The following is a 15,658-nucleotide window of genomic DNA, read 5'->3' as shown; positions in this document are numbered from 1 at the left end:
GAGAGTTCATGCTCACTGCTGTCAGGGTAGCCCTCCCAGAAGAGCAATAATTTCCCCCGTGTGTCCTGGGTGTTTTTCAAATCACTGTTTACACTGTGTCTGGGTTCCTTGCCTGCTTGGACCAGTGCAGTGCACTTTGTGTTCTATCGCAGCCAGGCTGGCTGAATTTTAAAACTCCAAACTTTAGGGACATGGTGTGACGGGGACCTGCACTGGTCTTCTGGGGGAGGGTCTTGCCACACTGGATTGATGGTTTGACCCAGAAGGGCTCACAAGCTTGGGGCCTGGGGCAAAGCACACAGAAGAGCCAGTGCCCACATTAGCTGCCTCAGCAGGTGTCTCTGCACCATGCTGATGGGTGGGGGAGGGAAATGGTGCCTGCTGGTTCTTTTGTCCCAGGATAGGCAATGCCCAGGATAGGCAATGCTCCAAGAAGGGGGATCTTTCTCTCCTGGTATGTCTCAGGTGATCCGTGGATCATGCTGTGGGTCCCTGGGTGACCTGCCTCCCTTCTCTACAGGAAAACTGCAGCGCCCTCGGGCTCTATTCCAGCCACAGCGCGGACCTCTAAAACTCTAGTCTTTGAGCCCTCCTGGTTGTAAAACTCAAAAAAATCAGCCTCTCTCATTTCCCAGCCAGTGGTTTTGGGGAAGTGTTCTCCCTGTGTGACCCCCTGTGTGCTCCTCTGTCTTTTTCTCTCCTCTGTCCAAGACCAAGACCTTTTGCAGCACCTGCGATCATTTTTTTCCCCCAGATCACATCTCTGCACCTCCTACTTTCTGCAGTGTAGCCTCCTCTCTTTCTCTCTAGTTGTGCAGTTTGTTCTGTCAGTCCTCAGCTGGATTTCTTGGGTATGCAGGATGACTTGATATTTATCTGGCTGTGTTCAAGGGATGAGGCAAACCTAGGGTGTGCCTACTACCTACCATCTTAGCTCCCACCAGGACAACTTGAAATTTGTGAGAAAAATTTAAGAAAATTGCAAACATTAAAAAAAGAAGGCCTTGAAATTTGACAGACAGTTCATTCAAGATGCATGTAAGATAAGCTCCTTTTTTTTTATTTTAATTTTTTTTCCTTTGGAGCCTACTTTCTCTCAAATTTTTATATAAGTATGGCCCCATGACTAATGCAGAAGGAGGGTGACATGCAAAGGGGAATATGAAACAGCATAGATCTGATCACAAGAAGTGAGATGGGGGGCGCCTTGCCTGGGCGGCTCAGTTGGCTAAGTGTCCAGCTCTTGATCTCAGCTCAGGTCTTGATCTCAGGGTTGTGAGTTCAAGCCCCATGTTGGGCTCCATGCTCAGCACGGAGCCTACTTAAAGAAAAAAGGAAGTGAGATAGGCCCATATGATGGTGGTACAATACTGAAAGGGACAATGGAGTCCCCAAGGGAAGGGCAGTTAAAGTTCCATGTGGAGCAGGAGAGGATATACAGTAGGAGGGAGCAAGACAGTTATTGGAGAAGGGAAACCTGACCTGGGTTGGAAAAGGAAGGACAAGAGCAGGTAAGGAGGGGGGAAAGTGTGGGGAACCAGAAGTAGATAAGTTTAGTTGCAGGTTTGGGTACCACAAAGGTGAACAGTGAGAAGTAAGTTTGAGGTCAAATGATGCATGGCCTGAATCTCCAGTGTATGCAGTTGGATCCTTAGAACAATTATAACATACTCAGAAAACAGTATAGTAAACATAAAAATAAAAATTTTATCTGATCTGCATTTTTTCAGCATAATGTATGTAGTGAGCTGGGTATAGTTTCCTCTATTATTATATGAAATTTTTATTTTTTTTTCAGGCAGAAGCTGACAACATTGTGACTTTGCAGCCATTTAGAGATAAATGTGAACCTGTTTTTCTCTTCAGTGTTGTAAGTATAATATTTATCACCTCAAATATGTGATCAGATTCTAATTTATAGTTAAATAGCAAGTAGCATTGTAAAATTACCATGGAACTATTTTCTGATTGTAGTAATCATAGATTTCTTTTGCCTTATCTTTGCTTGTCTATTTTTTTAAAATTTAATTTCTTTTCGGTGTAACAGAATTCATTGTTTTTTGCACCACACCCAGTGCTCCATGCAATACGTGCCCTCCTTAATACCCACCACCAGGCTTCCCCAACCTCCCACCCGCCGCCCCTTCAAAACCCTCAGATTGTTTTTCTGAGTCTCTCATAGTCTCTCATAGTTCATCTCCCCCTCCAATTTCCCTCAACTCCCTTCTCCTTTCCATCTCCCCATGTCCTCCATGTTATTTGTTATGCTCCACAAATAAGTGAAACCATATGACAATTGTCTGTTAATATATTTCATAACTTGTCCTCTAGGAGCATGTAATGGGTGCATCATGCACTGAATTGATCAGAGAAAAGAAAAATAAAATGGTATTTAGCTTTTCTGAGGAAATAATCAGAGATTTGTGTGATGAGTTGTTATTTACGGGAGTGAAAAGTTGGAAATTTCTTCACTACTCAGTAGCAGAGAATTGGTTCTAAGTATTCATGCATGCTAATACAAGGACATAGCTGTCTGATTACTATTAGTAATATATGTTCCTCCTGTCTCTGCATGTACAAATGTGTAGAAAGAAGAGAGGAAGAGCAGTTCCCAGATTATCAGTAGTAGCTTTCTGTATATGGGGAAAGGATGTAGTAGTTAAGTTTTTTTCTTGATACTTTTTTTATGTTTTCCCCAAATTCTGTGATGAATATACAATCTTCATAATCAGGAAGACATAATAAGTGCTATTTTCCAGAAGGAGAGTATTTACATTTCAAAGCTATGTGACACAGAGTGTAGCTGCTCTATAGAGCTAGAGAGTTGGGTATAGTAAGGAAAGGCTTCCCAGACAGGGCTTGGGCTCTTCTTTTACTATTGGATACTTGGATTATTATTTTTTTGTACTGGAAATCATTACTTTATTTTATTTAAAAAATTTTTAAGATTTATTTATCTCTGTCAGAGAGAGAGAGAACAAAAGTAGGGGAAGCAGCAGGGAGCCCAATGTGAGACTCAATCCCAGGACCCTAAGATCATGACCCTAGCCATAGGCAGATGCTTAATTGACTGAGCCTCCCAGGCATCCCTAGAAATCATTATTTTAAAAACACTTCTTGGATAGAACATTTTGCTTCTATGAAATAATGATTTTGCAACAATTTCAAGGAATTGAATTACTGGGTTAATTGAGTTTTAAAAATTGCATTGCAGGTTTTGCTCTAAGTCGGACATGTAGAATTTGGTGATTTAGGTGAGGGGTCATCCAGCTCTTTTGATAAAGGGCCAGATAGTATTTTCAACTTTGGCAAAATATAGTCTCTGTGCTGGGTCATTGTTTTCTCACCCTTGGCCTAGACATAGTTTAGGGAACCAGAGTGAGTAACATGCAAAAATAGGCTTGGTGGGCTAATATTAGGAACAGTGAGGAGACTAGTAGCAGTTAGGAGTGTGGGACTGAGGAAGAGAGACGGGGCAGGGGGACTATCATGTAGAGTCTGGAGCTCTGGGACCACCATCACCCTGCCTGGTTGGGTAGCTCTGATCAGGAGACCAAGCCCACCCTCCTTAACTGGCCCATCCAGTCCGCATTGTCTTATCTGCAATCCGTGCCTGGACTATAAGTCCTCCCTTCCTTCCAGCCCTGTATAGTTCATCCTTCTCATGCTCAGAATATTTTTTTCCTGACCAGTTCTCCCAGTTCTCTACCACCTTGCAAAGCCTTTCACTGTGTTACTTCTGTAATTGAGACGAGCAATTAGCACACTTTCTAAGATCTTTCATTATGGCTTTTAGCCTTTTACTCCATTTTGTTGACTTTGGTTAAGTGTCTTTACTTAGAACATACTTCTTTGGAGCCCAGAGTGATGACTGTTTTCTCAGATTGTGTGTCTCAAGGCCAGGAGTAGAATTATATTCCCTTTATTTCTTCTTACTTCAATAACTTTTTTTCCTGCTAATTAGAGGTCTCTTCCTTGCTAACTTAGCTATTCGGCTAAACCTCCTTCTCTCCCCCACCTCATCCCTGTCATTTACTGGTCTTTAGATCAATCCTATCGATGACTGAGGACTTTGGCATGAGGACTCAAACCCCTTTGAAAAACCCTGTCCTGCCATCCTCCCGGGGACCCTGGCAACCCTCCCACATCCTGGCCTCTCCATCCTGGCCTCTGCTGCCAATGAACTTTTCTCCAGGGCACCTTTCAGCCAGTTGCTCACGCAGTCATGCTCCATATCCACTTTGCTCCATATCCAAAGTCATTCATCTAAGAATCTCAGTCTGTGCCCACAAAGCCACCAGCAAGCCCATCGCTTGTTTATATGGATATTACCACAGTGGCTCTTGGTATTGCTCAACACACAGAGCTGACGACAAATTCATCCAGCAAGTTTCAGCAGGAAGAGCTTTTTCAAGGGACATTAGAAAGTCTCCAGAATTGTTGGAAGGTTCCTTCTGGTGGGAAATGGTAAGTAGATCGCAGTATTGATTCAAGCCTTTCTCAACTGGATCCTTCTCATTGCCCTTTGAAGGTGATGATCTATTTCCAGTTAAAAAATAATGCTTAAAAAAATTTTTTTTATTTATTTCTTTTCAGTGTTCCAGAACTCATTGTTCATGCACCACACACAGTGCTCCATGCAGTATTTGCCCTCCTTAATACCCACCACCAGGCTCACCCAACCTCCCACACCTTTCCCCTCCAAAAGCCTCTGTTTCTCAAAGTCCATAGTCTCTCGTGGTTCGTCTCCCCCTCCAATGTACCCCAACTCACTTCTTTTCATCTCCCCATGTCCTCCATGTTATTCCTAAGGAATAATGCTTCTTTTGGATGCCTCTCTCCAAGTACCACCCATCTCTCTCCTTTGTCTCACAGCTAAATTTCACAGAAGAGTTTGAATATTTATTTTTACTCCATTTTTTTCACATCCCATTAATGCCTCAACCCATTCCATCTGCCTTCTGTCCGATTATTCAAGCAGATTTGCTGTTGCTAGTGTACCCAATTACCAGCCTATTATTACATAAATGGCCACTTTTAGGCCCATCATGCTATACCTCTCAAGTGTATTGCATGTGGTGGCCATGCCCTAGGAGGGCATGAAACATTGGTTACTTTTGATTTCGTTACTTGGTTTCCCTGCGCCTACCTAGATGTTATTCCCCTCCATCTCCTTTGCAGATTTACCTTTCTTTATCCAGCCCTTAAATATTTATCTTATCATGCTATACATGCCCCTTAGAAAATTTCCTCCACACAGTTTCAGTTGTCACCACCTACGTATCGAGAACTCAACTTTATCTCTTCAGCTAATTCCTATACTTTGAGCTCCAGACTTGTATATCCAACTGATGCTTTGACTTCCCCTCTGTTGTCTGAAGGGCCTTTCATAAAGGATTGGTCCAATACCAGACCCTCCCCCCTCCGCCCTGCCAGGAAATGTGGTCTTCTAAGTGTCACCACATTGGTTGATTAATATCTTAATTTATCCACTTTCTTGACAGAAACAGAAAACTCAGCCTAGTGACATCTCTGTACATCACACCCAATCCATTCCAGACCTCAGACTTGTCAATTTCACCACCCAAGTCTTTCTCATACTCGTCTGTGTCTTTCCATTCTTTCTATCTCCATCACCAGTGCCACAGACTGAGCAACCATCTCTCTCACAGTCATCTCTAGAATAACTCCTAATGTGTATACAAGTATCTTCTCCCCTCTAACTCTTTCTAAACATGGTAGGTGAAATGATCGTTATTTATTTTTTAAAAAATATTTTTATTTATTTATTTGAGAGAGAGAATGAGAGAGGGAAAGAGAGCATGAAAAGGGGAAGGGTCAGAGGGAAAAACAGACTCCCCATAGAGCGGCAAGCCCAACATGGAATTCCATCCCGGGATTCCAGGATCATGACCTGAGCCCAAGGCAGGTGCTTAACTAACTGAGCCATCCAGGTGCCCTGAAATGATCTTTGACAATTAACAGTTCAAATTGTGGTCACTGGCTCTATTTAAACATGCCTAAGGCTTCCCACTGCAGTTAGGTTAAAAGCTGTATGATTCCGAGACCCACAAGCCTCTGCATGGTCTTTCTCCCCCTCGCAATTAGGCTTCATCTCATACCACGCATCCCCTCACTTTCTTGGCTGGTCTTCTCATTTGCCATATTCCCTTCTGGGGAATTCCTCAGGACTGTTGCATCTCTATTCCTTTTGCCTGGAATGTTCTTTCTTCTCCATTTTGCCTTGTTATCCCTTACCCATCCTACATGTTTTAACTGAAGAATCCCTTCCTGGTATCGATAAGCAACTTTGCTGATCTCCTTGACCAGGACACATTCTTGTAGATGCTCTCAGTGCTTTGTACTTGGTGGTACTTGTCAAGGTTGTTATATTACATATGTTTGTCTGTGTTTTTTTTTTTTTTTTCTCCTTTTTGGTAATTTAATTACGCCACATACCAGGATTGCTGTTCCATACCATCATGCTTGGAACAGTGCCAGTAAACAGGTTTTTGTGAATATGTGTTGAAAGATGGACAAAAGGGGGCATAGTGTAAAAAATAATTAGGGAAGGTAATATTGGGCGGCCTGTACAGAACCATCGAACATAATGCAGGGATGCTTTGCCTTTGGTTGTAGGAGAACAGATATCGTGGAGGGAGAATTCAAAGAGCTGGGTTTTTCAAATCAAGATGTAATTTCCTATCACTAATACTTTATTTTAAAATGGCTAATTATAATAGCTAGAAAGGATTGGTGGGGTGTAGGGCTGGGTGGGATGACTTCGTCAAGTTGAATACCAGACTTTTCCTAAAAATGGAAGTTTCCTTCATGCTTTCTTTTCCCGTATAGAATGGCAAAATTGTTGCAAAGATCCATGGTGCAAATGCACCACTTGTTAATCAAAAAATTATTAACTTGGTCGAAGAGGAGAAGAAAATTGCAGCAGGTGAAATGGTTCGACCTCAGGTAATTCTTTACAGTTTTATTCTTAAAAAAGTGCATTACATATTTTTTGTTGTATTTTCCCAAGTTTTATAACCATCTAGGTGTCTGAATGATACAGACTTTCTGGTAGGTATTTTGGCAATATGAATCAAAAGCCTTAAAAAACTCCTGTGTTCTTTGACTGAACAATAACACTCCAATAATTTTTCCAACAAAGATAATAAGACAAATATAGAAAACAGCACTTATAGCACAGTTGTTTGTTATTAAAAATTTGGTATCAGTCTAAATGTCGAGCCATCCCCAGGTGCCAGGGTGTTTCAGTTGGTTAAGCATCTGTTTTCAGTTCAGGTCATGATCTCAGAGTTTTGGAATCAACCAGAGAGCCTGCTTCTCCCTCTCCCTTTGCCCCTCTTCCCTGCTCGCGTGCTCTCTCTCTTTTGCTCTCTCTCAAATAAAACAATAAAAATCTTTAAATGTCCAGCATTGCTGAGCAAGTTCCATAAGATGTCTGTAATTCTTGTCATAAATTATACAAATCCATGCAGTGGAATATTATTTAGTGTGTTCTGGCTCAGTACTTACTGTTATGGAAAGAGGACCAAGATCGATTGGCAAATGAAAACAAGATATCACTTTGCTAGGACACTTAGAATAAGATCCTGTGTGGGAAGTGTATCATTTATGTAATGAAAGATAAACTATTTAAAAATTAAGAAAGAAGCTACAAAGCATGTGGAGGTATGAACACAATAGTATTAGAAAGGAAGCCACAGAGGAAAGTGATCAGAAATACAGGCAGATAAGGAAGAGCTATAGGTGTTAGGGAAATGAACACACCTGAGCTTGTGCACGTGCTCATGTGCACACACACAATACATCTGTGCACGCCAAACCAACCACAAGAGCAAGAAGGGAAAGTATGAACTTAAAAAGTGGAAAGTAGAGGCAAGAAATACTGAAAAATAGAAAGAAGAAGGTACAGGTTCAAGGTTGTATTAAGTATTTGTTATAAAAAGTTTCAGTTTAAATAAGGAAAGGATTAAAAAAATTTGATAAACAGACTTAGGAATATTGGGTTAGATCTTTGCATAAGAAATGTGTACCATTTTCTCATATCATGTACATAAATTACAGAGTTGGTTATGAAGAAACAAGCATGAAAGTATTAGAAGAAAGTACTGGTGAATGTTTGTATTGCTGTAGGTTGAGGAAGGCATTGTAAGCATAACACAAGAGATATCAAAAAAGGTAAAATTGATAGATTTGATTATTTAAAACCTTGAAGTGCACCCTAAAATGTAAAAGGAAAACAACAAACTGGGAAAAATTCTTGTACTCTATGTCAATGTGCTAATACCCATACCATGCACAAAGTACTTTTTGGGTTGAGTGTTAAGAAAAAAATGAACTTTTGGGGAATTTACATTTATAATAGTGATTTTTCATATCCAAAGACATTTTTCTTTGCTTTTCAGGTTTTCTTGTCAGGGAATCTTCTCCCTTCCCTTTTCTTTGTCTGTGTCTCCCTCTCACTGCTGCACCCCTCACCCCATTCCCACTTGTTTGTGAAAATTGTAATAACTAGGAATTACTGAGGAGCTGTTGCTTGCCAAGATTTTAAAAGAGATCTCCTCATTTAATTTAGACAGAAATCTTTCCTTCCTAGTTATATTGAGATATAACTGACAAATAACATTGTATTAATTGAAAGTATATGACATAGTGATTTAATATGTCTATACTGTGAAATGATCACTGAGTTTAACATGTGTCACCTTCCCTAGCTACAGTTTTTTTTGTTGTTGTTGTTATGATGAAGACTTTCAAGATCTACTCTCTTAGCAGCTTTCAAGTATACCATACAGTATTATTAGGAATAGTCACCATGCTGTGTGTTACACTGTCAGAACTTACTTATCTTATAACTAGAGGTTTATACCTTTGGGCACCTTCACCCAATTCCTCCACTTCCCACCCTCTACCTCTGGTAACTGCCATTCTGTTCTTTGTGTTTATGAGTTTAGGTTTTTTTTTTAGATTCCACATATTAGTGAGATCATATAGTATTTGTCTTTCTCTGTCTGACTGGTCTCATTTAGCATAGTGCTCTCTAGGTCCATCTGTGTTGTCATAAATAGTAGGATTTCATCCTTTGTTATGTCTGAGTAATATTTCATTGCATACATATGCCACATTGTCTTTATCCATTCATCCATTGATGGACATTTAGGTTGTCTGCATATTTTGGCTATTGTGAATAATCCTACAGGGAACATGGGTATGCACATAATTTTTTTTTTTTTTTTTTTTTTTTTTTTGAGAGAAAGAGACAGGGGAGGGGCAGAGGGAGAGAGAGAATCCCAAGCAGTCTCCAACCACAACTGCCTGGAGCTCCTGTGGGGCTCTATCCCACGACCCTGAGTTCATGACCTGAGCTGAAATCAAGAGCAGGATGCCCAACGACTGAGCCATCTGGACGCACTCACACTCTTTGAGATAGTGATTTCATAGTTGATCATAGTAGTCTCTTAAGATCCTTTGTATTTCATGTGGTATATCTTTTTAAATGTCTCCTCTTGCTTATCTTTTTCTTTTAATTAATTAATTAATTTTAAAGATTTTATTTATTTGACAGAGATCACAATTAGGCAGAGAGACAGAAGAGAGAGAGGGGGAAGCGGGCTCCCTGCTGAGCAGAGAGCCTGATATGGGGCTCGATCCCAGGACCCTGAGATCATGACCTGAGCCAAAGGCAGAGGCTTTAACCCACTGAGCCACCCAGGCGCCCCCGTCTCTTGCACTTCTAATTTTATTTATTTGAGTCCTCTTTTTTCCTTCACAGTCTAGCTAAATGTCGTTTTATTTTTTTAAAAAGCCAGCTTTCAGTTTCATCGAGTTTTCTATTATCTGTGTAGTATCCATTTTATTTATTTCTCCTCTGAACTCTGTTATTACCTTCATCTATTAACTTTGACTCCATTAGGTCTCTTTTTCTAGCTTCTTAAAATGAAAAGTTAGGTTGTATATTTGAGATCTTTTTTTTTTTCTTAATGTAAGCATTTATCACTATAAACTTCCTTCTTAGAACTCTTGTTGCACTTTGACAGTTTTGGTATGTAGTATTTCCATTTTCATTTGTCTCAGGTGCTTTCAAATTTCTCTTTTGATTTCTTCTTTTACCCATTGGTTGTTCAGTAGCCTGTTTAATCATCACAGATTTGTGAATTTTCCAGGTTTCTTCTTATAGTTGGTTTCTAGTTTCATACTGTTGCAGTGGAAAAAGATGCTTGATATGGCCTAACATGTGGTCCGTCCTGGAGAATGTTCCATGTGCACTTGAGAAGAATGTGTCTTCTGCTGCTTTTGGGTGGAATGTTTTGTAAATGTTAAGTCCACCTGGTCTAACATATAGCTTAAGTCCACTGTTTTCTTACTGATTTTTCTGTATGGGTGGTTTATCCAAATGTAGCTGGTTGCACTGAACCCAACAACTGAACCCCTCTGATGGCCGCTGTAGTCAGGCTGTAAGGGATGTGTCCTTTGGGAGCACCCACAAAGGCTGGGGTAGGTTGCCAGATGTGTGCTCAAGCCATCTTCACATGGACATCACCCACCTTCTGCAGGGCAGAGGGAAGGTGCCAAGATAGTGCTTGGTACCTGTCATCCTACCTGGTCAGAGAGGACTACAGTCAGCCCTAGATCTGTGTTCATTTATGAGCTTGCCTCTCAGCCTACAGCTTTTAAGAGTTTCAAATAGGCTTCTTTCAGAGAAAACTGGGCATGTCAGTGAGCTGCCTGTGCACTGAGCCCTGATGGGATAGCCACAGCCCGTCCTTATCAGCCTGTTAAGAACTGTTTGTTTACTCTAGCCTCTTGGGACTCATGGACACAAGCCATATTTGGCTTTCAGAGGTAGGGATTTGGAGGACCTAGCTCTCAAATGGAAGTCTTGAAATTTGGCACATTATAGGGTGAGTCTAAACCCAAGTGTGTGTCGCTGTGGTGATGGTGAAGTTGATGGTGAAGTTGTGTCTGAAACTCTTCTACTCTCCTACCCGTTTCAATATGGGTTCCCCCCCCCCCCAACTCATTTGCCTGACATGTGGGAGTTGCTTAGCCTTTCTCCGGATTTCTTTCAGGGGAAATTTTTTTTATATAGAGCTGTGGATTTGGTGTGTTTATGGGAGGAAGTTAAGTTCAACCTTTTATATTGCCATCTTGAATGGGAATCTCAAGAAATCTTATGAGAGATGGGGCACCTGGGGGGCTCAGTTGTTAAGCATCTGCCTGTGGCTCAGGTCATGATCCCAGGGTCCTGGGATCAAGCCCCACACTGAGCCCTGTATCGGGCTGCCCACTCGGTGGGAGGCCTGCTTCTCCCTGTCCATTCCCCTTGCTTGTGTTCCCTCTCTTGCTGTTTCTCTCTGTTAAATAAATAAATAAAATCTTTAAAAAAACCCCAAATCTTATGAGATAGTTACAAATAATAAGACAAGGCTTTAAAAACATTAAGTCATTTCCCCAAAAACAGACAGCTGGTAGGTGTTGAAACCAGAATTTGATGTCAGGCAGAGTAACTCCTAAATATATACTCCTAATTGCTATATTCTATGTACCTTTCTCTGTGTATACTCTGTTCTCTGGTTATGTTGTTGTTCTGGTTGTTCTTACAGAATGATATCCAGTTTTAATTAATAACAATTGAATGTAAGAAATGTATTAATATGTTTATTTTATATTACTCCACTTTGTTGAATGCTTCTGTTGTTTAACTTTCTTATTTAATTGACTGGTCTAGCACAGCCCTGTCTGATAGTAAAAAAAATACAACTCATGTTGTGAGTCACATACATAATTTAAAATATTCTACTAATCATATTAAAAGCAACAAAGAAAAAAGGAAATTATTATTATTTTTTCTTTTCAAATATTTATTTAAATTCTAGTTAGTTAACATATAATGTAATATTGGTTTCAGGAGTAGAATTCAGTGATTCATCATTTACATACAACACCCAGTGCCCATCACAACAAGTGTCCTTCTTAATGCCCATCACCCATCTAGCCCATCCCCCGCACACCTCCTTCCATCAACCCTGTTTGTTTTCTATCGTTGAGAGTCTCTTATAGCTTGCTTCCCCCTCTCTCTTTTTTTAGAAAAAAAGTGAAATTAATTTTTAATCCTATATATTAAAAAGATTCCCATTTAAATATGTACTCAATATAAAAAATAAGAGGGGAACCCTCTTACACTGTTGGTGGGAATGCAAGTTGGTGCAGCCACTTTGGAAAACAATGTGGAGATTCCTCAAGAAATTAAAAATAGAGCTTCCCTATGACCCTGCCATTGCAGTACTGGATATTTACCCCAAAGATACAGATGTAGTGAAAAGAAGGGCCATCTGTACCCCAATGTTTATAGCAGCAATGGCCACGGTCGCCAAACTGTGGAAAGAACCAAGATGCCCTTCAACGGACGAATGGATAAGGAAGATGTGGTCCATATACACTATGGAGTATTATGCCTCCATCAGAAAGGATGAATACCCAACTTTTGTAGCAACATGGACGGGACTGGAAGAGATTATGCTGAGTGAAATAAGTCAAGCGGAGAGAGTCAATTATCATATGGTTTCACTTATTTGTGGAGCATAACAAATAGCATGGAGGACAAGGGGAGATGGAGAGTAGAAGGGAGTTGAGGGAAATTGGAAGGGGAGGTGAACCATGAGAGACTATGGACTCTGAAAAACAATCTGAGGGTTTTGAAGGGGTGGGGGGTGGGAGGTTGGGGGAACCATGTGGTGGGTATTGGAGAGGGCACGTATTGCATGGAGCACTGGGTGTGGTGCAAAAACAATGAATACTGTTACGCTGAAAAGAAATAAAAAATTAAAAAAGGAATAAGGTATTCTGCAATCATTTTTTCTTTCTTTTTTTTTTAAGATTTTTATTTATTTATTTGACAGACAGATCACAAGTAGGCAGAGAGGCAGGCAGAGAGAGAGAGGAGGAAGCAGGCTCCCCACTGAGCAGAGAGCCCGATGTGGGGCTTGATCCCAGGACCCTGGGATCATGACCTGAGCCGAAGGCAGAGGCTTTAACCCACTGAGCCACCCAGGTGCAATCATTTTTTCATACTAAATCTTCGGAATGTACTGTGGAGCTATCGCTTATAGCACTTCTTAATTTGGACTAAGTTCATTTTCAAGTGCTGAAATAGCCTTATGTGGTTAGTGGCTGCTCTATCAGCCAGCACATGTCCAGCAAATATAAAGTCAGATCGATTTGAAGTTATAGCTGTTATAATTATCTTATTCCTGGTTATAATAAGAATGAGAGCTTCCAGTATAGTCATTTCCATACATTTTGAAGTCTTTATGTCATCGAGACTCTGAAATTATGCACTCTCTTGCCAGAAAAATGTATATATGTAAATATATAAACCTTTCAGATAGTTAAAACAGAATCACAGAAGCACTTTAAGGGCTTCTCAAGAAATTAAGGAACTCCCATCCCTATCCTTCCCAGTGTTTTACTTTATAGTAGAAAATTGGTTATTGTTTTGAGCAAGACAGTTTTTTAAAAGTTAAGGAGGTATTTTTCTGTTTCTAGTTTATTAAGGGAAATGGTCAGGATCGGATCTTGAAACTCATTGAATGCCCTTTTGATCTTTAACATGATAATTATGTATCTGTTGCTTTCTTTCTATTTATTTATTTATTTGAGAGAGAGAGAGAAAGCATGCAGGGGAGGGGCAAAGGAGAGGGAGAGAGAGAATCTCAAGCAGACTTCCCACTGAGCATTGAGCCCAATGTGGGCTTGATCCCATGACCCTGAGATCATGACGTGAGCCGAAACCAAGAGTTGGATGCTCAACGAACTGAGCCACCCAGGCGCCCCTAATTTATTGCTTTGTTATTACTTTCTGCTTCTTTCTTATTTTATTCCTTGTGCTCTTTCTAAGTTTTAAGGTTTTTTTTTTTTTAAGATTTTATTTATTTATTTGACAGACGGAGATCACAAGTAGGCAGAGAGGCAGGCAGAGAGAGGTGGAAGCAGGCTCCCCACCAAGCAGAGAGCCCAATGCAGGGCTCAATCCCAGGACCCTGGGATCATGACCTGGGCCGAAGGCAGAGGCCTTAACCCACTGAGCCACCCAGGCGCTCCAAGGTTTTTGGTTTTTAATCAGTTTCCATATGTATTATTTCTGATAACCTTACCATCCTAATCATTTTAAACATTCCTTTTTTTTTTAAATTTCAGTGGAAAGATGGGGAAAAGTAGTGTTAGATATATGTGGGCACATTTCCACTTTACCCTTTATCCCTTGGATTATAAATATTTATTAGAACAAAATTTCTAAAAACTCTTTTCCTATCATATTAAAATGTAACTTCTACTTGCATTTCTCTTCCACAGTATCATGAAATTCTGTTTGTAGACCCAGATGAGGATAATGGTGGGGATGCACCCAGTGAAAGTGTTGGTAAGTAAAGTTCCTGCAGGGTAACGGCAAAGGATTTGTGTACAGGGATGTTCAGTAGAGCACTAGTTGTAGGACCAGAAAAGCTGGTGGTGACCGCAATGTTATTGTTACGGGACTGGCAGGATAATACTAGACTCTGTTACTAACAAGCAAACCTTTTGCTCCCCTTGCCTTCCCTTTGGTCTCTGTGCCTGCAGCCTTCAGAGGTTACCCAGGACCAGGGGTTCCTGTCTCCTGTGACTAATGAGACAGCAGCCTCCTCGTATTTCATCCTTCATCTTCTTCTAAAACCTTGTGAAAATAATTTCTTCCTCAATGACCCACATGTCAGTTTACTTTACAGTTTAAAACTTTCCTCCTGGATTGTCTGCATAGATGTGTGAGTGTGTGTTCTTACTTAGGAGGGAGCAGAGATGGTGTCCTCAGTGGGCTGTCGTGCACTAAAAGCTCATCATAAGAATGTGTAGATAGGGGTGCCTGGGTGGCTCAGTGGGTTAAGCCTCTGCCTTCAGCTCAGGCCATGATCTCAGAGTCCTGAGATCAAGCCCCGCATGGGGCTCTCTGCTCGGCGGGAAGCCAGCTTTCCCCTCTTTCTCTACCTGCCTCTCTGCTTACTTGTGATCTCTCTCTCTCTCTCTCTGTCAAATAAATAAATCTTAAAAAAAAAGAATGCATAGATAAATGTAGATAAATCTGTAGATGGTGAAATCCATCAGTCTGTTGTGTTTGCTTGTGTTGAAACTCCACTCATCAGTGAGTGATACTATGATTTTAATGCATGTGAATTATATTAAAATAACTAGTGCCCATCTAACTCTTTTTTTTTTTTTTTTTGCCTCGGGACCACCAATTTTTGTGAATGTTTCTCCTGCATGCAAATACAGGAACTGCACTTTGATTCTAAGGAGAACCTTTGGTAGTTGGAGTGCCGTAATAACAACTAAGCTGTCAATGAAAAAAAACTCACTGCACCTTAATAATTTACATTTCTAATTGCCAAAACCTTCATTTTCTAGACTTCCAAGAAAATGAAATTCTCTTTTTTTCCCCTAGATCAACTCTACTGTATTGCTATTATCAAACCTGATGCTGTGATTAGTAGAATATCTCAAGAGATTAAACAAAAAGTAAGTGATATTTCCCCACAATACTTTAAATTAATTGCAACATAACAACGTCTGGACTGTCAGTTTGGAGACAAACTTATCATTTAGAGTG

At 40.5% G+C, this 15,658-nt stretch overlaps 1 protein-coding gene across 1 annotated transcript in view; it reads left to right on the top strand.

Annotated features, from left to right (window-relative positions):
* Positions 1-15,658, top strand: part of LOC111155237 (NME/NM23 family member 8) — a 57,811-nt gene that overhangs the window by 10,327 nt on the left and 31,826 nt on the right. Inside the window, exons 4-7 of the mRNA XM_022515351.1 lie at positions 1,799-1,870; positions 6,853-6,969; positions 14,374-14,440; positions 15,494-15,567. Of these exons, the coding sequence (XP_022371059.1) occupies positions 1,799-1,870; positions 6,853-6,969; positions 14,374-14,440; positions 15,494-15,567 (330 nt within the window). The remainder of the gene's footprint in view (positions 1-1,798; positions 1,871-6,852; positions 6,970-14,373; positions 14,441-15,493; positions 15,568-15,658) is intronic.

The sequence above is a fragment of the Enhydra lutris genome, unplaced genomic scaffold (assembly GCF_002288905.1).
Source record: "Enhydra lutris kenyoni isolate GAN:26980312 unplaced genomic scaffold, ASM228890v2 scaffoldscaffold40, whole genome shotgun sequence".
Classification (NCBI taxonomy): domain Eukaryota; kingdom Metazoa; phylum Chordata; class Mammalia; order Carnivora; family Mustelidae; genus Enhydra; species Enhydra lutris.
This window is presented reverse-complemented; position numbering and strand designations above follow the sequence as displayed.